Source organism: Photinus pyralis, unplaced genomic scaffold (assembly GCF_008802855.1).
Source record: "Photinus pyralis isolate 1611_PpyrPB1 unplaced genomic scaffold, Ppyr1.3 Ppyr1.4_LG1, whole genome shotgun sequence".
Taxonomy (NCBI): Eukaryota; Metazoa; Arthropoda; class Insecta; order Coleoptera; family Lampyridae; genus Photinus; species Photinus pyralis.
In genome coordinates this window covers 28,115,281-28,139,651 of record NW_022170249.1, presented here as the reverse complement: position 1 = coordinate 28,139,651, position 24,371 = coordinate 28,115,281, and the positions used below count along the sequence as shown (strand labels likewise).

The window sequence follows — 24,371 nt, the reverse complement described above, 5'->3', positions numbered from 1 at the left end:
GAGTGACCCGCATAATGCTATTTAGAGGTGCCTCTGCAGAAGGTCTTAAGTTGGTCTATACTACTCCTGTATTTACCTTACGAATTAGGAAAACTGCAGGAAAACCTAATTCGGAGTAGCCGGTAGAATGCTCGGAACTGGTCTAAGGTAATTTCCATCTCCGTTTCACCTCAACCCAGGTTCGAACACCCGACCTCCGGATTTATAACCCAATGCTCTACCACTGAGCCATAAATCCGATTTAATACATACAGGGTGGCCCACTGAAAACAGTCAATGCCAAATTTGCCCACTTAATGACAGTTTTACCAGAAACGCTCGAACATGTCAATTTTACTTTTGAGTGGGGCACATAAATTAAGTAATACTATTTACATAACTTTAACCCTGAGAAGGGGGTGAATTGCACCCCCAAAAATGGGAAGGGGTAGTAAATGTTAGATAGGTCGAAAGGAATGTTCATTATGTTTTCGGAACTATTTTTATTTTTCAAATCCGATCAGAAGTTCCAGAGAAAACTCGATTTAAATGGATTTGCAGAGCCGTTTTAAATGTTTGTTGTAGGCGTTGAAGTTGAAATAATTGAAAGCTTATGTCAGAAAAGAACATCTGACAGTAGTGCAATAAGTGCATCGTTTTAAATCACGTAATTAAATGTATTACAGTCTTCAAAACGAAAGGAGATAAGCGAGGTGTATGTATCATGGTCCTGTTCCACCCACCCGGTATACCGGGAGATCAAAAATGAGTTGCTGTCGAGTCACCTTTGGAAGTTTAAGTTAAGTACGATTTCCCATGTAAACAAAAATTCCAAAGGTCACTCGACAGCAACTCATTTTTGATCACGTGATACAAGCCCCCCCATGCTTTGTAGGTCAAATAAAAAGACGTAGTTAATACATCCAGTAGTAGTTCTGCTTACTCCGTCCGAATTTGATAAACAAACGACCTACTTTTAGTTCAAACTTCAACTACCTTGTTCTTTATTGTTCATAGAAAATACTTCTCATAAAATGCTTAAATTCAATTTAATCGTTGCGGCCACCGAGAAGCTCGGTATAGGAAAAAATGGCACGTTTCCTTGGCCAAGTCTAAAGTGGGGTAACTATTTTTCTTAACCTCATTTATTATGGCGGGAAGTTTCTAGGAAGGAAATGGCTCACTTTACCAAACTGACAAAGGGCACAGCTCAATTGAATTCCAAAAAAAATATTGTCATAATGGGCAGAAAGACGTGGGAGAGTATACCGGCAAAGTTTCGGCCTTTGCCGAATCGTATTAATTTCGTTTTATCTACCTCAAAGTTAGACTCTGAAAAGGCACCGGATGTGTACGGGTTCAACTCTTGGGACGAATTGTACGATAAGCTAAATGATGAGAAGTTTAAGGAGGAATATGAACAAATTTGGATTATTGGTGGAGGTGGTATTTATAAGGTGAGAGTAAGTTGTGTTGAAGGAGAATCTGTTTCTTTTTCATTTGGGCTTATTATGTTTTTTCCCTTTCATTCGTCTGGAACTGTTTGTCTAAGTAGGTATTTGCAAAATCCAGAAAATATCTGGACATGTCCCAGTGATTTCTGTTAGTCTAGTTGAGTCACCCTTGACTATGTGACTGCTAACCCATGAGAACTACTGCATCATTAGGGTGTCATAATAATTTTCACCTAATTTTTCTGCTCTTCAGTGAAACAAATGATCTCTCACTAATTATTTATTATCTCCGTTCCTTTCAGCATGCTTTGAAATCAAAATATTTCTATCGATTGTATTTAACAGACATAAAACAGGAATTCGACTGTGACGTTTTCTTTCCAACTTTTAGTAACTTAATGGAAGTGAGGTATGTGTTAATAATAAGCGGGTGTAATTTTTGAAACTCTTGACTTTAGCGATCCTGAAGTACCTGCAGGGATCCACGAAGAAAGTGGAGTACAATACGAGTTTAAAGTGTACCAAAACGAATTATTTGAAGAATGCGCATAAATAAACTTTCAGAATTCTCTGTCTCTTTAATATTCCTTAAAAAAACCAACAATCAGTATATACTAACTTTATTCCTCAATTGTAATAAGTAAAATATCACATAAAAATAAATATTCTTCAATTATCCTAAATTAGATACTATATACAGCAGATGTGCTCCATCTGGACTCGTGTAACAACTTGCCAAAATTGCTAAAATTCAAGGATATGTGGCAATCCTTTTGGAAAAAAAAATGCAAAAAATCGGATCAAGCCCTCTCATCTTCCTCCTCCGAATCGTCTAGCTATAAAGCTTGAACCGACTGAGGAAGCTGATGCTTTCTGCACTGTATGCTAATTTGTCGGGTGTTTAAAGTCGTCGCCTGATTCGTCCAATCGCCGATCGGATACCCGGCCCGATAGAACTTCGATGTGGTCTTGTTGAAGATCGGCAATAGTTCGTTCGCTTCATTTGACAAGGCCTGTTACGACAGTGAATTAGATTCATTGAACAGAAGCAAAAGAATTTACCTTCATGTATATAACCGCGTCCGTCCCGTAGCCTTCACACGACATAATTACCAGATCACCGTGAAAATAACGGGCGTACAGACGCGATATGGGCAGTCCATAGCCGTAACCTGCCAGCGGCACGGTGTGGGCGTCCGACTTGCTGGGTTGCGGTGCTGTGGAATACATGTACTTGAAGAGCTGATCGTGTAAAGACCGCGGTATGCCACCTCCTCTATCGGATAACTGAAAATTGATTTAGCTTAATATTTATCTAACCATAATTGGTAATTACACCATTGTTTATTTATTAATTAGTTATTTCACCGCCGCGACAGTTAGTACTTTGGGTCAAGTACAGAGGGCGTGTTTGGTAAATTGTGGCTAAAGTCACTAAATATAGAAAGTACCGCAATCCATTGGGCTCGTGTGTTAGAGAGAGAACGCATGATTTTTGCCCAAAAATGGCGGAAGTTACCAGATTCTAGTAACTTAAATGTTAGGGATTGTTCCACCTGTTTGGAGATATCTGTATATATTTTTATAAAACATGACAGTACTATGAAGTTAGGTTATAAAAAATGACAGCTATTCAGATTTTATTTGTCAATTTTTTTAAGTTGGCAGTAAATTTGCCCAAAAATGGCGGATGATTGCGGTACTTTCTATATCTAGTGACTTTAATTGTGGCTTTAAATAATCCTTATTTTAGTTTTACAATTTACTGACGACAAACGGGGGCGTAATCGTTGCAATAATATTGTGGTATATAGGCTGATGGCTGATTGAGATAATGAAGCGTATCATTTTACCATCACCACAAAAAATGTACAGTCATTGACAAAAGTAATGATATGCGATCATTACTTTTGTCAATAATCGTACCATTTAGGCATCCAAATTTGCCGTTTGTTAATAAATTGTTGTTGTCAAATTGGGAAAAAAATCTATAATTATTTCAATATTGCATATTTTACTACTGTAACTTTGTACCAAGATAATATCACAGATATACACAAACATCATTTGTGATGGCAAAACCTTAGTAGCGAATACCTCGAAAACGAAGTGTAGGTAGAGGATACTCATAAAGCGCAAGTGAAAGGTCTGGGAGAGACACATCTACATGTCAAAACTTTCAGTACAAATATCTACCGAACGGAGTTGCGCAGGAGGGTACTTTCAAAGGGCGATTGTAACGTCTAGACCAAACATTTAATGACGACGTGAAAAGTTAAGTGTGAATATCTCAAAAATCGAGTGTCTGAGGGAGGCAGCTTGATTAATTCATAATTAAGCAATACGAATCTTTATCTTTAACAGGAATTTTAAAATCGAAATAACGAACTTGTAGTACTTCCAGGACTTTTAGTTGCTCTATATTGCTAATATTTATAAAGGTCATGCCCATAGTTCACGATGAAATACACACACTAACAGAATTAATTATATTAACATATCTGAAAGGATCCTTCGGCTGATTCTCTTATAATTGACCTATATTTTAATTTTATCACTTCATTTAAAGTGTTTCAAAGAAAGTTCTACTGGTTTAGATTCGTTTTGACAGACCGCAGTACATTCCTGCTGTAATACCCGTTCGCGATTCCGTGGCCAATCGGTGCCGAGTAGTGCCATTTATGCGCTCGCACGTAAGCGAATCGGAAATTAAGGGTCTCAGTCAATGAAAAAGAAGTAGGTATACCCCGCCACGTCTGGTCTCACACTCAACAACTCCTAGGTATCCAGGTTTAGTGACCGGAAAACATAAAATGGCATACAAAGCCAATAAAATCTGGCCCCTCGCTCCCGCGCCGTCGCTGATGGTTAAAAATTCAATGATAATACTACTGCAAACATGCACAGGGTGTCCCACCAGGAATGGCGGCTATCTACATCTCGAAAAAGAGAATATTTTCAAAATACTAACGCCAATAAGAGGAATCTATGGAACGCCCTGTACATATTTTTTCATTATACAAACAATTTTCGATTTTAAACCTTTTTTGTAGCACCACTCGCCCTGTCAAAAGACTAATTAACACCCTGTATACAGGGTGTTTTTTTGGGAGCTTTAGTTAAACGTTTCTGGGAAAGTAAAATAGGTAGATTTTTGAAAATGTGTACTTAGGAGTTACTCTGAAGACCGAATCGATGTAAAATATTTTCAAAATGGCCGCACTTCCGGAAACACCGGAAGTAGATAGTAACTTCGTTATTTTAAATGGCAACCCCTATTTTTTATTTCATTTTTGGATTCTACGTAAAATTTCAGTTCTTTTGATACCCACATATCCATATCTGCCATTTATGGTTTTTAAGTTAGTTTGACTTTAAGAAAAAAAAATGGCGGATGCAGATGGTACCTTGATAATTGATTACTTGAAAACGGTTATAGTCATGGCAACCCATTTTTATCATTGCATAGAGAATGAATGGGGCTTTCTTTTAGTGTACTTAAAAAAAATTAAGTTGTGTACAACCGCACCTATGGAGATCCAAATTTAAGAAACTTAAAAATGTCCAAAAACTCAGTTTTTTTAAATGGAATGACCATGTTCTTCCTATTGCATGAGATAGAGAATCGAAATTGACATATTTTGATCTTTAACATTTTCTGATTTAGTCCTATTTCATTGAATTGATGCCATTTTTTTGCATTTTCATTTTAGTAGTTGGCCATGATTTTATAACAATCGAATTTTAAGCAAATCAAGAAAAGGATTCTTTAATACCATTGATTCTAGTCTAAATAAGTCATTTATTAAGGATATAGGACGGAAAATTTTTGAGAAATCTAGACAGAGTCGTTCAACTGAATTTCTTAAACAATGTATAAGTCTAAAAATTCAGAGAGGTAATGCGATATCTGTTCTAGCAACAATTCCATACAAAAAATGTTTATATTGTACATTGAATTTATTTTGTTAATCTTGCATTTGCAATTCAATTCATTTTCTGAAATAATCTCTTGTAGAGCTTTGTATCATTTGTGCTTCAACGGTATGTAGTGCATTTGGGGATACAATATTTCCAAAATTCATACAATTTCGTTCCAGTGTTCGAATGAATGTACAGCAAGCACCTGCCGCGATTCTGTCCATTTCACCATAAATAACAATTAAATTCAAAAATAGCTGAAACCACTGCGAGTCATTTTTTGATTTTTGAAAAACTTATGTTAACCGAATTAGTGTCACTAGAAATGTTTAAAATTCAATTGTTATAAAATCAGGCCGACTACTAAAAAGAAAATTGGAAAAAAGTAGTGTCAATTCAATAAAATGGGAATAAGTAAAAAAAAATGGTGATTCCATTAAAAAAAACTGAGTTTTTAGTCTTTGAAGTTTCATAAATTTGGATCTCCATAGGGGCGGTCTTACGTAACTTAACTTTTTTTTAAGTACACTAAAAGAAAGCTGTATTCATTCTATATGCACTGATAAAAATAGGTTGCCATGACTACAACCGTTTTCAAGTAATTTCATTATCAAGCTACCATCTGCATCCGCCATTTTTTTTCTTAAAGTCAAAGTAACTTAAAAACCATAAATGGCAGATATCGACATATGGGTATTCAAAGAACTGAAATTTCACGTAGACTCCAAAAACCCAATAAAAAATTGGGGTTGCTATTTAAAATAACGAAGTTACTATCTACTTCCGGTGTTTCCGGAAGTGTGGCCATTTTTACATCGATTCGGCCTTCAGCGTAACTCCTAAGTACAAATTTTCAAAAACCTACCTATTTTACTTTCCCAAAAAACACCCTGTATATCGAGCAAGTTTTTTTTTAAAGAATGATTAGGTTTTACCCTGAAAAATCACCATGTTCACCCTGCAGATGAACTGGCACTTACTTTTAAACACACATCTTCATTTCCCTTGCTGATCGTAAGATGAATAGGCGGATACTGTTGTTCTTGCCCATGATATTCCATAACTGCTCGCATCGAATTTTTGAACAGCTCGAATAACATGTGATACAAATGGGAGGGAACGTAGACAATTCTTATATCAGACTCCGGCTTTAATTCTACAATAAAATCGTTGTAGTTAGATACGACCGACTGTGTCATTTACCGTTTATCTCATGCTGCTCGATGACCAACTCCGGCGAGTCGAGATAGTATTGATCACATAAAAATCTCGCGTTTTCGTACGCGTCTTTAATTACACTAACTAGATTACAATGGGGATCTATGCATCCTATATACTTGCTCTGGGTAGGGCCGGGTGCTCGTTCCAATTGTCCCCCGAACAACAACGCTAGAAAAGCGCAATAAAAAATTTGATAAATCGCAATGTAACTTACTGTGTTGGTTGATGAGCATACGAATCGATATTCTGGACATATAAAATCGGTCCAGAAAATACTGGATACTGTGCTCGGTCTGTTGATCGACGTCGTGCGATTCCTTTAACTCGATGACGCCCTGCGCCATCGTTTCGACAACGTCCGAATGTCGGTTGCGTATTTTCACTATGCTGTCGCAAAAGTGCCGTAGGTTCCGCGGCGAGACCTCGTCCATCTTTTCAAACTCCAAGATTTCCTTAAAACTTGTCATGTACCATTCGTGTACCGCATGTACGGATGGCATCCTTAGAAGGTTTTCCGGAAGAAGCGCTATCTCTTTCATTATGTTCGCGAGACGTACCGGCAGTTCCTTGCGTAGGAAAATGTAGGATTTCGTTTCGCACGCATTTAATCCTGAAACAAAAGAAGATACTTAGTACTATCTTTCCTTTTTGTAAAGCGCCATCTGATGACAATGATAATAACATCTCTATTAGACAGTAAAAAGCTTCTTTTTGTCTGCCCATCTGTCCATATTTGCGCGATAACGCGTTTTTCAAATTATTTTTTTCGTCACCCGCTAGCTTCAGTCCGCCGCTTGCATAAGTAGAAGAACAAAATCAAAAAAACCAGCAACATTCCTTTCATCACTCTATTTTGATATGTGGCTAGAATATGTTGAAGGCCTCAAGATGTGGATTTAAAATCACACACACACGATGTGATGATCCCCTTTTAAATTTATAATTCAGAAGACAATAATAGTAAACAACAGGGGCGGACTGGCCCGGGGGGCGATTGCCACCTGGCCTGTACGTCATAATGAGCCGTTGGAAATTTATAAGTACCTATGTGCTGTATTTAGTTTCTTGCACTATTAATAAATTATTAACACGTTTCTCTAATTGGGGTTGATGTTAGGTTGTTAAAAAATTCTGTTTTAATTGAAGCTAGTGTTTTGCAATGAATTTATCATTTTTTGTCGTAGTATTTTGAAAGTGCTGAAATACAATGATAGGCGACGCACCTCGTGTGGATTGTATATTTTGTTACTTTTAATTATCAGCTGCAATTTAAAAAAAAACTGTATTGTAATTGATTTCCGAAAAAGGAGTACCTTAAAATGAAGCAAAAAATGTTTTTGTGGTGCACCGCAGAGCTACCCCCCCGCCACCTTCATTACTACACTAATACTTTAATGGCCCGTAACCTATGCAATTCCACCTGGCCCGCCCCTGACTAGAAACCAATTTCGAAAGAAAATTCAAAGGGCTGTAACTTTTGAACTAGTGGCCCAATCTTGGAACTGTTTGAAATTATGGATTCTACAGGCCACATTCTATAAGAAATTTTTTTTCCGGATCGATCTGAGACAATTTTTTTTTCGGGGCTCAAAAAAAGGCAGTGTAATACCTTCCTTTTTCACCAAAAATCGACTGCACCAAAATTTCTCGGGAAAACACTTTTTCTTATTAATTTTGGTGCGTAAAATCCAAAACAATTCGTACTTTTTCGATCAGACTTCTCAATCAAAAGTTATAGACTAGAAACCAATTTCGAAAGAAAATTGAAAGGGCTGTAACTTTTGAACTAGTAGCCCAATCTTGGAACTGTTTGAAGTTATGGATTCTACAGGCCACATTCTATAAGAAAATTTTTTTTCCGGGTCAATCTGAGACAATTTTTTTTTCGGGGCTCAAAAAAAGGCAGTGTATAACCTTCCTTTTTTCACCAAAATTTCTTGCGAAAACACTTTTTCTTATTAATTTTGGGGCGTACAATCCAAAACAATTCGTCCTTTTTCGATCGGACGTCTCAATCAAAGCAATTTATATGCATAAATATGATTCAATAATGCAAATTTATGAACATCTGATTAGGTAACTAATTCTGGTGACTAAACCATTCCCAGTTCTACGTAACAATAACAGTATATTATTCGCATTAATTAGTACTTCCACATACGGAAAATTAGTATATACTTAACAACGGTGTAAATAATTGTTTATATGTTTGTTTTTCTCAGAAATGTTTTGTTTGTCACTACAGTGCAATTATTTACAATTGTATAACGTCAGTCTAATTGACTTTCCATATTTTTTTTGTTTAATATATTGAGGTGCCCAAATTAGCAAAAATAATTAAGAAAAAAAAAAGTTTTGATGGTCGTTTTCACAGCACTCGAACATTTCATTGCATGAGAATTAATTGTTAGTCCATTTCTTGTATCAACCATTTGTTTTGCAATGTCTCATTATTTCGGTTATTAAATTTGCTTATATTATCATGTGTGGGAGTAATCACTACATTTCCGTATAGCAAATTACGAAACTCATACAATCTCTTGTTCTTTAACCTAATTTGATAAAAATCCACGGCGTACTTGCAGGTTTTGTTTGCGTAATAGTCTCTTCGGAGAGAAGTGCATACAATAAAAGTTATGAATTAATACAATAGAAAACACATGTCAACTTACGCTCTTTTTCCGGCAACTTCTGTGCATTTTTGCAAATTAAAATCTTTTTTTTTCAAAGTGATTTTCTGGTTTTTTGGTCGTACGTGAGTATTGTTGATAATTTTATTATTCAACGCCCATTAAATAATGAATCTTTTGGAACAAACCTCAGGAATCTCAAGAACTTATTATGCATCCTAAGAATCTTCTTGGAGAACGTGAAGACGTTAATCAACGTTAAAAAATTACTAGGAATAATCTTTTAGCGAATCTTTTATTGGGAACGTTTCCAGAAACAGAGCGTCTCTTTAGAAACCCTTTTTTGAATTCTCTCAGCAATCGTTTGCGGTGTCTTCCTGGATATTGCGCTCTTTTTTACCTTCTTTCTTCTTCTCAAATTTCGTGAAGTACTTTTAGAACAAATTCAAAAAGTGTAAGACTTTTTCGTAGAGCTCATCAAGACACATTTTCTTTCGCTATGGTGCTTACTTTTCGCAAATTTAAAAAACTTACAAAAAAACTGTAATGCGAGATCCGCTGATATCCAAGGATATTCAGAGGATGTCCGATGGATGTACACACTAAATGTATGTGTGGTAAACAAAATTTCACCTGCGATTTCCTCCCTCGGAAACAGTTTTAAAAAAGTAATGAATCAACGAAACGCAAATCCACTGGGTTTAACGATATCGGTACTATCTTGGCAAGATAAATAATTCGATTGCCTTTTTTTAAAAAATTCCTGATAAGCAACAGATTCTGCGATCTTCTGGTTACGTGGAAGATTAGCAAATTTGGGTGACCGCGCAGTTATCACCCCACCTAGCATCGGATCGATGATTCATATCATTTTTGGGAGATTACTGCAGCTCCTTTAGCACTCATGAGTGGCGATTTCCGAGAAATGCATATCAACCACTTTAGAAATATTAGTCTAATTAAAGGTGAGATTGATTACAATGCGAATAATGACATAAGATATCGTAAGAAAATGACTCCACTGAGTGAACTTCTACGGACAAATGAAGAAAAATTATGGAACTGTTGGGGACGTAGTTCCCAGAGAAGCTTCTGGAATTCTTGGTTTAATTAACAGTCTTAAAATCTTGATGCATTTCTTTAATCTATTCAAATTTTGATAGAGCCATCGGTTTTTGAATTTTTTCAAAAATAAGTATATTCCTTTAGTAAATATTTTCCTTTTATTATAAAGCAAGCGAGAAGGAATTCATGTCAAACTCTGCGCAGTTTTGGACATGCGAAAACTTAAAAACTTTTTCTCTCCAACCATTCAAAATGAAGAGTTTTTTTTTTGGAAAACGAGAACTGAAACGAAAATTGTCACATTTTTATCCCATTTTTCAACAAAGTTGGATGCGCACTTGACGCCAGAAAAATCTTTGCGATTAATGTGCGCATGCGATCGCAATTTCAACTTTCATAATTTAAAGATTAAAAAAATCGCCGAGGTTAAAAAATAAAAAAACACAATATATAAAAAGAAACCAAAGTTTCTTGGAAAAGTAGACCAAAAATGTGAAAACAAAAACAAAAGATGAAATTGTTGGTTTCAACAGGCTGGTGCACCTGCGCACAACGTCCAAACTATCGACTATCGGACAAATTTTCCATTTTCCAGAAAATGGTGTCGAAGCTTGCACCAAAAAACAAACTTTTCCTGTACTACTTACGAAAAATGTTATATCCAAAAATCTATTTTTTTCATTGTTCACAATTTTAACTTTTGTCGGTTATTGTGGCTATAAATTATACGCTTGTTACGGTGTTGTGCGCCGGTGCACCATCCTGTTGAAACCAACAGTACCCAATTTTTCGAAATTTTCTGGTTTTATTTAAAGCATGATAAACGCAACTTTTCTCTAATTTAACCCATCGTTATCTTGGACACAGTGTATACAGGGTATAGAAACAATAGAGATTTCAATGCTAATTTCTTTATCGAAATATTTTCTCCCATAATTCATTTAGACTTTAGAGCAAAGTCGCAAATAGGTTTCTTGTAGTTTGAGAATTTTTCCCGTCTGCTCATGTCCTCATCTATTATTTATCAATTGGGGAAACGGAAAAAATTAAATAAATTAGAATTCAGTATTTGTGTAAATCGAATTTTTGTTTCAATAATTTCACGGCTGATACTGATGTTAATTTATAATTTCCTTAATTTCTCCGATTTCCCACAACAAAAAATTACAAATGGACACATGAATAAAATTTTACAATCTACAAAAAATGTATTTACCATTTTGTTGTAAAATAATTATGGTGCTGCACCCAGTAAATATGTAAAGAATTTTTTAAATGTTAACCTCAGATGCTTCTTGTAAAGGCAAACCCATCGCATATATTAAAAAAAAACAAATTAACAAATGCATTTATGCCCCCCCCCCCCTCCTAAATAAATTATACTTCTGGATAGGCGAAACTACAAATTTTCCACTGATATAAACAAAACCACACATTCTGTAACAAAATTTAATAGAAAATACAAGTCGAAACGCCAATTTGTAAAAAAAACCTTTTCCGAACCCAAATCTGCCATGGTGCACAAAAGATGTTCAATTGTTTTCTATGGAATGTGTGGTTTTGTTTATATCAGTGGAAATGTTGTAGTCTCGGCTATCCAGAAGTATAATTTATTTAGGAGGGTGCCATTTTCAAATTTTAAAAACTATGAGATTTGGCAAAGGTCGATCAAACATTCTATTTTTTCGATCCTAAAAAAATTTATGTGACAGTGAAAGAGGTCCTAATCTGTACCTCAATTCAAAACCCCGGCGCGATTTAGTTTCTCTAAAAAAATTCGAAAAACTGTCAAATTTTAATGAAAAAAGGAACATGTTACATAAAAAATTAAATACTTTTCATGTACTTTCTAAATCTGTTATAAAATATGGGGTATTCCATTAAAAAAACTGCGATCAAAAATATTTTGGAAATATGGCGACGGTAATTGTGTACAAATTTTGTACTTTTTTCGGTGTCTTGTATAGTAAAGGAATTATGATCCGAGGGGTCTTAGATGCTACACCCTGTATTTAAATATTTATATGGGGAGGTGCACGGGCCCCTTGCCCCCCCCTCCTCACGCCCCTAAATCCATTTAAGAATGGATACTGACCAGTTCAAGGTTTCCTTTCATCATACATGTACACTATACAGGGTGGCCATTTGCAAACGAAACAGAGCCTATTTTGGGGACCTCAAAGCATTAACGAAAAAATCCTCTGACCCGTCAATTTTTGGTTGAAGGGGGAACCTTTTTTTTTGTTTGATTCGCCCCACTGAGGAAAAAGCCGTAGCGGAGGTGACAAGCCCCCCCAAAATTTTAAATCGAATGGGGGGGGTCAAAAAGATCTAACGGTTGCAAGTCCGGGGAAACGGTTTCAGTTTCTGTTCCTTCCCTTAAATAAATGTGAAATCAAGCTTTTCAAAAAACGCAATTCTGAAACTAGGGGTGGTTCTAGCTTTGGTAGTAGTAGTGGTTGTTTGATGCAGGTACGTTTTCAAAATAGAGTAAAAGTGTTTGAAAATAGATTCTCGACCTTAGCACTGTTGTGATTCTAAAATTGGAACAGCTCCCGACTTCCCTAGTTAGCCATGGACCTTTGCCCGACAAATTTTAGAAACCGCGTCATTCGTGTGGGAAATTCCCTTTGGCCTCCTAACTAATATTGCCAAGAACGTAGCGTACCGAGAAATAAAAAATCCCTTAAATCACCCATTGGGGTTGGAGTACCACAATTCGCTCCCAAGGTGTCCTTTGGCTCTACGGAAGGAGGGGAAGGAAAAAAAACCAGTCCCAGTTTATGAATCGAGCAAACAGATGTTCCGCCGATAAACAGGAATTAAAAAAAGTAAAAGTACAATAAAAATAAAGTAGACTTTCAACTCGACGTTTGTTTAGGATTTCCTTTCGTAGTCAACAACGCTGACGTAAAGTACGAAGTCCAAAATTATTTCTGAGATACGTGTCGACAAAGTCACCTTGATAAATAATAAATTTTATTTACACAACAGCAGTTCCTAAACAAACTGCCGGATCAGTAATCCACAGTAGAGTGATTCTGTGCCGGTGAGAGAGGAAAAATTGGTTATTAGTCACTGGAATGGATCCGAAACACCTTGAACTGTAATATTAATGGATTTTACAATCGATATCCATTTTAAACTGAGTGACATGCACTCTACTCGACTCGGATCATTCTAAATCAAATTAGATCGAGATAATTGTCCTATTATTCTATTTAAGCGTGCGAAATGCGAACGTCGGTAAGAGTAGCAATTTTGAATTTAATTGAATATAAGTGGCCGAAATAAGGTCGCAGACAAGTGATAAGTTTTTTATCCTTGGACGTCGTGTTTCTTTTTTTTAATACAAGCGATAAAAATTAAGCTTTTTGACCCAGGATTCCGATAACTGGTGTCCAAGCTTCACTGCTGAAAAACACCTAAACAACCACATTTGGTCCAGGTCACAATTTGTTTTCGTAGCAGTCCAAAACCTTGGGGAAAGTTTTTGCAAAATTGTTGGCGCTAAGAAAAAATTAAAAAAAAAACATTTTCGACATTCGGTTTTCGAACCTTCCTTACTTGGTGCTTCGTAGAGACCACCACGAAGAATGAGGTACAGATTTATTACTAAATAAAGCTATGCAATCGATAATTGAACGAGTCATAATTAAAAAAAATAAACAATTATGCGGTTTCCTTTCCGATTATATCGATAAAATACTACCTACGATATGGGAATGTGCAATATGTATATTCGACTTCATTTATAAATATATCTTATTTATACGCCTAAAGTCTTATTTAACTCGTGTATACAATTTCGAAACAGGAATCCCGTTGCCAAAGGTTCCGCTGCAATGCTGAATTTATCCTGATGCAGGATAGCAATACAATATAGAAAATGTTAAAAAAAGCTGTTATAAAGACTATTTTGAACGCCACCTATTAATACATAAGACTCCGAAGCATTTTAAATGCCCCCCCCCCCCCCCCAAATTCATGGCATGGATATTTGTAAATGTATAGTGGGTTGGGTCGGTAGAGCAGCCTTGGCTGAAACATTGCCCACTAAAAAAAAATAAAAAAAAAACAAAACATCAACATAGCCTACTAAAGCAGAACCTCTCGTAAAAGGAAACGAGCCTCAATTAAATAATAACAGTTCTATTATAAAAAAAATAGACAATCATAGTTTGGGCTGGAAACGTTATTTCTAAATAGGTCAAAAACGGCTGAGGACATTGTACAGGGTGGCCAACTAAGAATGCGAGGTACTGTATCTGAGAATCTATCCGTCGTAGAGGCTTGCGAAATTTATTACTAAAACGGCCACGAGAAAAACCTGGAAAATATTTGTAAGTTTCTGCAATGGCCGCCAGGGGGCGTAACTGCAATCTGGAATCTAAAAAAGGGATGTTTCTGTGAATTCCGCTGTATTAACTTAACAAAAAAATGTCCGGTCTTTGAAGTTTATGGTAATCTGAACAATTTTTGTTTGACAATTTTTCCTGTATCTCTAAAAATGAAGTGGTGGGGGGTATTCAAAGGAGCTTTTTTCGACATTCCGACAGAAATGGTTAATTTTCTCAAAAAAATTAAATGCATTGGTTCGATAAACAAGTTCGCGAAAACACCATCTCGATATCTTGAGTTATATATTTTTTATATCGTGATGGCCAGCATTTCGAGCATTTACGGCGGCATTAAAAGCTTCCTTTTTTAAATCGATCCACCTTAGGGACACAAACTATAATAAAAATAATTCCGGAAAAATTAGCTTAAAAAAATAAAATTTTGAGGGTATAAAATTTTCTTTGGCCTAAATTTTAGGCTAGGAACAAGATATCGAGGTGCGGTTTTCGCGAGCTTGTTCAGGCATCATTTAATTACTTTTTCACGAAAAAAAATCAAACCAACGCGTTTTTTGAGAAAATTAACCATTTCTGTCGGAATGTCGAAAAAAGCCCTCAAGCGGCGATATGTGAAACTAACAAAACTTCAAATATTATAATACTTGTAGCCGAAAAATAACCCTTTTCAATTAACCCGAGTTTGTTAAAATCGGCTAAGTCGTTTCGAAGATACAGGGTGTTCTTTACGGAAACCTTTGAAGACCCCCCACCACTTCATTTTTAGAGATACAGAAAAAATTGTCAAACAAAAAAGGTTCAGATTATCGTCGTCTTCAAGGACCGGACATTTTTTTGTTAGGTTAATATAGCAGAATTCACAGAAAAATCACTTTTTTAAATTCCAGATTGCAGTTACGCCCCCTAGCGGCCATTGCAGAAACTTAAAAATATTTTCCAGGTTTTTCTCGTGGCCGTTTTAGTAATAAATTTTTTACCGCTAGCCTCTACGATGGACAGGTTCCCAGATACGGTACCTCGCATTCTTATTTGGCCACCCTGTACAATGCGCCTGATTTTGGTTGAGATAGCAGTGTATCTCAGTTGTTTTTTAAAGATAGACTTTTCGCGACCCTGTTCCACTTTTTTGTGAAACTTTTAATACCACAACAGAATCAATCTAGCTACGTTTGTTTTTGAGATACAAGATGAAAACGAAAAGTTTGATTTTTTGGGATGTGATCATATCTTACTACCGATGTAAGATAGAAAAACGCGAGGAAAACAGGTAAAAACTGCCTATTTTAGATATTTTTACGTAGAATTCAGTGGCGTAGTCAAAAAAATGTTTGGACCACTTTCCCTGTGATTTGACCCAAAAGTATTTTTTGATTCAGCACCCTGTATGTACGTATTTATGTAATCAGGAAAAATAATGCAAAACATTCACACCCTGTATTATCGGCACTCAATTAAGTAACACCCTGTCTATACCAACTATGTAGCTCAGTGGCAGAGTGTTGGGCTTCATTGCCGGAGGTCGGGTGTTCGAACCTAACTGGAACGGTTTTGAATTATTTTCGTTTTTTTTTCGAGATATCTCCCTTCACAAAATGAATTGCCTTTTATAAATTTTTTAATAATTTTCATTCGTCTCTTGAACTTGCGCGCTGTGGGATAAGTCATTACAATACAAAGACAAGTAAAAACAAATAACAAAACAATTGAACGAACAATGTGCTCTAAATATTCCGAGAAAATTATTTTTCAATTAGTAACTTTGTCATCGCGTTTTTAAAATGACCTCTATTTATTTGGTCACATTTACAAGGTTCCTTTGCGGTTCTAGAAAATGGGAAGAAAAGTAATTTTGTCAAAAACGGCACTAGTAGCAGCACCATTTTACATATCATTAAGTCAATCCACCTATTGTTCTAATAAATGAATAAATAATGCGCATCCCGTCCACGATTTACTTTACAAAACAAAACCTTTCAGTAAAATTGTTTAGTCACGCTTTTCGTGTTACTTTAATAATTGCTAGTCAATACAATGGTTTTATTTCACTAGTAAACTGCCACAAGGACACGTTATTTAAATAAATTCGTAATTAGCGTTATTACCTTCCTAGTACACAGCAATTAAGAGTACCAAATTGCTTAGTTAGGTAGCTCTATCGTTAATTGTACGGTTTTTCTCGTGTTTTTCAAATATTTGTTTGTACAGTGCGATCATTAGTGAATGAAGCAAATGTGATGTTGCGCCTCTACTAAATTACTCAGAAAAATACAAGATACGAAGAATCGCGTACGATTTTTAGTAGGGGAATTTTTTGCCACTCGGTTCGTATTCGGAAACCAGACTTTTGATTCGGCTCATATTCAATAGCACTGATCCTTGAACTCGATTCTCGAACATCATAAAATATTGAGTACACAATTCTATCCTATGAATTTTCGTGCCTTATAAATCAAATTGGAAGTTTGACATAGAAATTTAAAAATTAAATAAACTTCTGACGCACTAAGTACCCTCTTAAAATAGTCATTTTCATGTTTCGATCGAAAATGAAACATCAAGTATGCGATTGACGTAAGCCAAACACGAAAAGTACGAATTCGAGATCTGTAAAATGCATTGTGACATGAAACATTAATTTTTGTAATTAATTATTATGACAGAACCCGGTGACGAAATTAATTACAAGGTTATTTCTCTACCCACATTCGATTTTCATTTATTTTCAGTTCGACGAGTTACCCATTTTTTTCCAGTTTCATAATCACGCGAAATATAATCGTTTTCTAAATCGCGTGATAATGAAACAAGGCTAATAATCGAAGATGATACGAATGAGGGGGCGTGTAATCTAGTGACGTACCGGATTTGTTCAAATCGATGATCGCTTTTTTGCCTTTCAAAAACCAGACTTAGTTAATGTTGTTTATGTCGTCTTTGACCTTTTATTAATAGAACAGTTAACTTCCTTATAAATTAAGCCATACAAAACCTAGAATTTTTCGATAAAATCTGTCCCTCTACCTGTTTATTTCGAATTTTGGACTGTTTTGAAAAGCGACCATGCCATTTGGCCGATGTTCAATCGCATAACTTCTAAGCAAAAAAAAAACATGTCGACCTTATTAAAAAGGTTGTCATACATATTTCCCGGAAATTTTCTCGACAGATAAAAAGTGTACACCAACTTTAATTATGATTTTACGAAAATTTTGTCAATTACAATTTTCTATGTGACATTACAATCTATTCGATCGCATATTGAAACGTCCGGTAGAGCCAATTTTGACTATCCCATCAAAATTAATACGTTACCTGAATGATATCTTCAAATCAATAAATACTGTCAAATGCAAATACATCGTCTGCTTTGTTTATGATGCAAACGTTATAGGTTACAATGTAAACGATTGAAAGAATGAATATGTCATTATCTATTTTTTAGATGTTTACACAAAAACAAGTCCTGCTTCCATTAACAGTGGCCCCTTTTGGCATGCTTGTGGGTGGAGAGCTCTTATGGAGATGGACCCACCAGTGGCGTACGTAGAAATTTATTCTGGGGGGGGGGATTAAACAAGTTCGTGGGCACTGACAGTCACCCAGTGCGTACTGGAAGGGGGAGGGGGGTAAGAAATAGAAATTGGGTTGCACAAGCGAAAAAGATTAGATTAGAACGGTATTTTATTTCTTACTGCTGACAGTCCCCTTTATTGCTTTTGCTTTAATTAGTCAACGAAAACTTTGAATAATAGGTATATTTATGGGCAAAAAACCAATTTCGACAAAAAATTCAAAGGGCTGTAACTTTTGATCTAGTAGTCCGATCTTGGAACTGTTTGAAATTATGGATTCTACAGGCCACATTCTATAAGAAAATATTTTTTTCCGGTCGATCTGAGACAATTTTTTTTCTGGGCAAAAAAAAGGCAGTTATTTACCTTCCTTTTTTACCAAAAATCGACTGCACCAAAATTTCTCCGGAAAAAACTTTTTCTTATTAATTTGGGTGCGTAGAATCCAAAACGATTCGCACTTTTTCGATTAGACGTCTCAATCAAAAGTTATGGGCAAAATAAATTCCTGTTTTTAAAATTTAAAATTCTCACCTCACCTCAGTAGCAGTACTAAGTACCTGATACCTATTTGTTATTTTGGGCATCAATGTAGCGAATTGCCGATCGATGCCGAATAGCCAAATCGTTGACTGCCAACACTGATCACTCACTGAATAGTGAATACTGAATACTACAGAATATTTAGATTTTAGTGACTTTAGACTTTAACCAAAACCAAAATTGCTCTCTATATATACATACCTATATATTATTGCCTTTATTTTAAAGTGGGCGGAGTGGATAGCGGAGTATTACCTAAATACCTAATAGCCCCCCCCCCCGTAAATACGCCACTGGGACCCACTGCATTAATTCCTATTCTGTGGGAAGGTCCCAGTAAAACACCCACTTTTTGTCGCATGTGATCGTTTCCCTTTTTAGTGTTAGTAAAGTTTGCTCACAAAAAATACAAATTACATCTACTACACTAGCAGTTATTTGATAGCCAAGCATTTTGTTTGTGGGAGGTCGTTATCATAGCTCAGGAGATTATTTTAAAAAACGCCCTCCTAATATCAATGTTTTTTACCTGATGTTTTTTATTAATATTTGCATTGTGATAAAGTCAACACCATAATTAAATGATTATTTCTCGGATTATTTTCAAAACGGACTGTCGTTTTAAAAAAAAAGTGAAAATTGCTAATTTATATTTTCGAAAAAAAAAACGTTACAGTGTTGCCATGCGTACATTAATGTTTCAGGCCTCGGTTAGGAAAATGAAACTTCAGTTTATTCGGTTACATCTGTCAGCGTCTCTGTACGTTTTTTGTCGAGATAATTGCACCGGTTTTTTCCGCTTAAATTATTATATTACATTACAAATTTATTCAATGATTACAAAGGACTGTGGTTCTTTTCCCAGCAATAAATAAATAAAAGATGAACCTCTCCGCGTGTAAGTGGCATAAATCGGAAAAAAAGCTCAAGTCAATTCGAAAAAAACCAGAGGCTTCCAACATTTTGGCGTAAAAATAGTATCCAATTTTGGAAAATGAACTACATTTAATTGCAAAATCGTCAGCACGTGTGTTGATTATAAACAAAGCTTTAAAATAAAGCTTTTAATTCTATTTTGAATACCTGTATGTAGCTTCAATTTGATAAATGCGAAAAGAGGCGTAATATGGGCCAATATTATTCAAATTTCATCTTCCATTGTTTCCTTTATTGTTGCCAAACTGTAGGTGTGTGTATATTGGCCGGTATTTCTGCCTCTCATTTTGAAAAATGTCGTAGTCGATCATACTGTTTTTATATTCTTTCTCATCCTAACTTTTGTCCTTTGAACTGACGAGGGTATGACTTTCGTAAATTATGCCTTTGTCGTATTCACTCAACGCCTTTGTCTAGTAACGGTACAAAGTAGAATGCTCGTTATACAGTCCGGGGAAATTAGACTATTAGATGCTGGAAGAATTGCAGATTTTTAAGTCATTCTTTTTTTGGGAAAAAAATGCAAGTCCCAACGAAAAATTTTTATGAGAAATGCAGGATCTGGGTTTGTGTAATTGTATGGAGTTTTGCGGGTCTTGCAACCTCCAGCAAATCACCCTGTATAACAATTGTAATTTCACTGAAACTATTTTTACGAACATGCACCGACAATAAATTTTAAATATGGGCATTAATAAACCCACAATCTTCCACTCACACACTAATGGCCCACCCTGTATAACCACTTCCGTAACATCCCTATTGTATAGGAAATGGAATCGTGTTTAATTTCAATTCCAAAATCGTCCCAAACGAAACATTTTGGTTTTTTTTCGAAAAAATACGAGGCGTGCAGAAGTGCCATTTTCAAGATACGTCTCGTTGGTCACGTACCTTTTGACCAAGAGGCGATTATTTAGATTTCAGTATCCTATCACGATTGTGTTGCAATTTTTGAGTACGTGATGTGCTATCGATTAAAATTCTAAAAGTAACGAGTCATTCTCGGAGATTATTAATAAAAGGATTTAATTAAAATTAGCTTTGCACTTAGCGATTGCGCGCACTATCAGAAAATAAAACGAAAAATCCGTTATTGACGTCACTATTGTTATCGAAATGATTACGCTATGTTTTTCACCGTTATATATTGTTTACTATGCTTAATGATGATGTATGGTCATTATTACATTGTGCTGTATGCTCAATTTAACAAGTGACTGATAATTTGAAAATATATTTTGGGGAGATTCGACCTATAGGAACATCCGAAGGAAAATCATTGTGTTTTGGATATATAAAATAATATTTTCGTGTTTTTTTTTCGGGTATGGTACCGCGAAATAATTACAGATTGTTAGTGCTAAAGGTCACACTTTGACGTAGTTGTTTCCTTTATTACACCCATTTATTAAACCAATCACGTTACAAGGCGTTTTTATCTACTCAAAATTATCGGAGATGTGTTTGCTTTTGAAGCTTGAACTTTTCCTTTGAACGTTTTCTCAGAATTTAATCGGCTTGTTGTTGGAACTTGCAATTGTTTAACTTTTGCGATTTGCAAAGAGATTTTTTTACATAGAAGATTTGTTATTGTTGACGTTTGTTGATATTTAATAGAGATCAGAAAAACATTTATTGAACAAAGTTTAAATGAGAGTTGACAAAATAATTTTACAAAAAAAATTTCAAAAATCAACACCGTTGACGTCTGTTCAATTTGTACAAAAAGTAGAGCGAGCGGTTTTTTGAAACAATTGCGATACATGGCAAACTTCTGAAAAAATGCACTTTAACAAAAGAAACACCGACATAATCGGGAATAATCCGTACCTGCAATTTAGCTCAATTAGAACCTATTCACTGGTTTCATGTATGACTTTCCAAATTATGCCAATTTAAGCTATTTTATTTACCTAAATGGGAATATTAGGTATTTTTCCTATTACAGCCGAAAAAAAGGTTATGTAACCAATCTTTTATAATGGCAACCATTTCCAACTTAAGCATGCAATATGTTTTGTTAAAAGGGTAAACTATCAATAATAATGTCTGATATAATCAAGCATTGATTCTTGGATTCGTAAAAATTATAGCTCAAACCAAGTCCTAATTAGGCTTATTAGAGCTGGTAGATAAACATAGATGCATTTCAAAAAAACCAAAATTCTCGCTCTGTTCATCCATTTGTCTGTCTTTTCCGTTTTTGGTTTTATTTTTTCTTTAAAATACATAATAGTAGCCTCGCATTTATTGAACATGCTCCTATATGAACATTCAGTAATGTGAACACTCTGTAGTGTGAACACCGTATACTCTCAGTAATGTGAACAGTACACTTTGCAGGTTAGACTTGCTTGCAACTGTTTTAGTAGCTTATGCATTTTTATAGCAAGTGCATAGGCGAGCGCACGTGTTTGTGTTCATAATTTACAAAATGGCACACAGTGTACTATGTGATCAAAAATGAGTAGCTGTGGAATCACCTTTGGAATTTTTGTTTCCATGGGAAATCGTTCCAAAGACTGCCACTCATTTTTGATCGCCCGTTATATTATAAAAGTAAATATTTTATATGCCTTCGGTAGTGTGAACGAACAATCTCTAAAACATGAACCCTCTGGAATTTTTTGAGTTCGTATTAACGAGAGTCTACTTTGCGACATATTATGTCTTAGTAATTACACACTCGTATCATTCTCCCTGATGTTTATGAAGATAACTGCTGTAAACGGTTTTAATCTCAATAAAAGCAACGACTATCGTTATTATTTCAAATGGGACGCGGAGTACGAGGTAAAATGAAGTTCAGAACATAATACAATCCTGTTCCTATGGAAACGACCGCGACCTCTAAATTAAATTAAGCTTTACAATGATTCATATAGCTTCTTAAAGTTTTATATTATACACGACAATAAAGGGAAACTAACATCTCGTGAAAGTCTTTCTCTCAATGGTTAAAATACCCCTTTATCGTATTTGTATAATAAATAACTACTATTTTAACCTCTTAAGTGGGCGGAGTTTCACTACAACCTAAAATTATGTTCGAGTCCGAAATCAATCCAGGGATCCGAGAGGGATCCTCCCATTGTTTTAAAGCTTTGGACGAAAGTGGGATAAAGGGCGTTACTTGTTTCAGAAAATAATTTCGGCAGTCCGTGTACAAAAGTTTGCCCATTGAAATACCCCTCGGTTCCCATCAAGGTAGAAAGCCCCTAAGACAATCTTTAAGGGGGTTTCTAAGACGGGCCAAAAAGATTTCTGACAGAACCTATTAGAATTTTTGGAAAAAGCATTCAAACAGCGTTTTTAAGAAAATACGTGTACTTTGGAGAAAAGAAAGAAGATTCCCAAATGTTTTCCACGCAGGAATACGTATAACAATAAGGCCGAAGAAAAGGTTTGTCATGTTTCGAAATCCAAAGAATGTTTCTAAAATGACAGAAGATTATTCTTCAAAAAATTATAACATTTTAGCAGATTTTCAAAACACATAATTATATTAAAAAAACAAATGTTGCACTATATTATTAATCGACTAATTATCTAATTAAATTTTTCTGAACCCAACAACAAATTTTTCTGAACCAACAACAAACCTGTCATCGATTACATATCGAAATTGCTTTTGCAAAATATTTAATTATCTGCACATTTAAAAAAAAGAAGTAAACTTATAACAGATTTAAAGAAATTTGATGAGTATCTCAATAGAGCTAGGATAGTTAATTTGGATTTAAAAGTGTTTTTTTTATTCCAAATATCAGTACAGTTCAATACAGAGCAGAGTATAAGGGTATCTATGTATAAAAACTCAAAAAAATAAACAATTTCAAAAAAATTTAAAAAAATTAAATTCCAAAATTCAAAAAAATTTTACAAACACGAACATATCAACCAGAAAGTTTTTTCCCTCGTTATAACTTGTAAAGTTTTCTAAAATTCTAGAAAAAATTAGTGCAAGAAGCGAGTATGGGGACATTTTTTAAGTAAAAAATACCGAAAAATGTACCTAACATAAGTACTTAAACGTAAAAAATTCATTTGAACACTTAACATGTACATGCAAGTGAATAATAAAAATAAGGTCATTTAACAACATAATAATCATAACCAGTTAACGTTCTACGCGATTGTTTTATTCATTGGATCAGACAACGATATCTCTGCTCATAATAGCAATAGCTTCCTGTATGATTTTATTTTAATGATCTGCCGACACTAATTACATCTACCCACACTTACCAAAATCAATGAACTTCTTTATGGAGAGCGGCGAAGGGCTGAACTGGGAATAGGCGTCCAGGAGTTTTGCGTAATTCTTGTAATTTTTAGGCGTCAACTTCATTTTAACCGACTGAAGTGGAGCACGTTGTTAATGGGAAATTCTGACACGACTTGAACTAGACATTAACGAACGACTGTGAAGCTTCGCGTTGAAATGCGAGAATGCACAGACCCAGACCTGGAACAGCACGACGAGATAACGGAAAAGTGGAAGGCGCCGAAACGAAGCGCGCACGAATACACGAGGTTGTGGCGCTCTCTCAACTTTCACGGAAATTTTCCTCAAGGAAAAACTCTGTTAAATGTTAAAAGCAAAGAATTTCATCCCGAATTGTAATTTTCTTTGAAGATTACATCACTTTCAACTTAGACTGGGACTCCCTATCAGCTGTTGTACGC

The 24,371-nt window shown here is 35.3% G+C and overlaps 2 protein-coding genes across 2 annotated transcripts; one reads left to right on the top strand and one right to left on the bottom strand.

Annotated features, from left to right (window-relative positions):
- Window positions 1-914: 914 nt before the first annotated feature.
- On the top strand, window positions 915-2,002 carry LOC116176953 (dihydrofolate reductase). The gene is made up of 4 exons (XM_031495805.1): window positions 915-1,096; window positions 1,148-1,436; window positions 1,736-1,842; window positions 1,892-2,002. The coding sequence occupies exons 1-4, from the start codon at window positions 1,014-1,016 to the stop codon at window positions 1,983-1,985; spliced, it is 573 nt and encodes a 190-aa protein (XP_031351665.1). The 5' UTR covers window positions 915-1,013; the 3' UTR covers window positions 1,986-2,002.
- Window positions 2,003-2,037: 35 nt separating this feature from the next.
- LOC116176946 (pyruvate dehydrogenase (acetyl-transferring) kinase, mitochondrial) lies at window positions 2,038-24,300 on the bottom strand. Its single transcript, XM_031495792.1, has 6 exons — window positions 23,931-24,300; window positions 6,790-7,185; window positions 6,558-6,743; window positions 6,335-6,510; window positions 2,496-2,720; window positions 2,038-2,446 (listed from the first exon to the last, which is right to left on the bottom strand). The coding sequence occupies exons 1-6, from the start codon at window positions 24,031-24,033 to the stop codon at window positions 2,270-2,272; spliced, it is 1,263 nt and encodes a 420-aa protein (XP_031351652.1). The 5' UTR covers window positions 24,034-24,300; the 3' UTR covers window positions 2,038-2,269.
- Window positions 24,301-24,371: the final 71 nt, after the last annotated feature.

Coding starts and splice junctions, on each gene's coding strand:
- LOC116176953 (XM_031495805.1), top strand. CDS start 1,014: ATGCTTAAATTCAATTTAATCGTTGCGGCCACCGAGAAGCTCGGTATA. Junction 1,437..1,735: donor GTGGAGGTGGTATTTATAAG/GTGAGAGTAAGT, acceptor CGTTCCTTTCAG/CATGCTTTGAAATCAAAATA. Junction 1,843..1,891: donor AGTAACTTAATGGAAGTGAG/GTATGTGTTAAT, acceptor TCTTGACTTTAG/CGATCCTGAAGTACCTGCAG.
- LOC116176946 (XM_031495792.1), bottom strand. CDS start 24,033: ATGAAGTTGACGCCTAAAAATTACAAGAATTACGCAAAACTCCTGGAC. Junction 7,186..23,930: donor AAAGAAGTTCATTGATTTTG/GTAAGTGTGGGT, acceptor CTTTTGTTTCAG/GATTAAATGCGTGCGAAACG. Junction 6,511..6,557: donor CGAGCAGCATGAGATAAACG/GTAAATGACACA, acceptor ATTTTATTGTAG/AATTAAAGCCGGAGTCTGAT.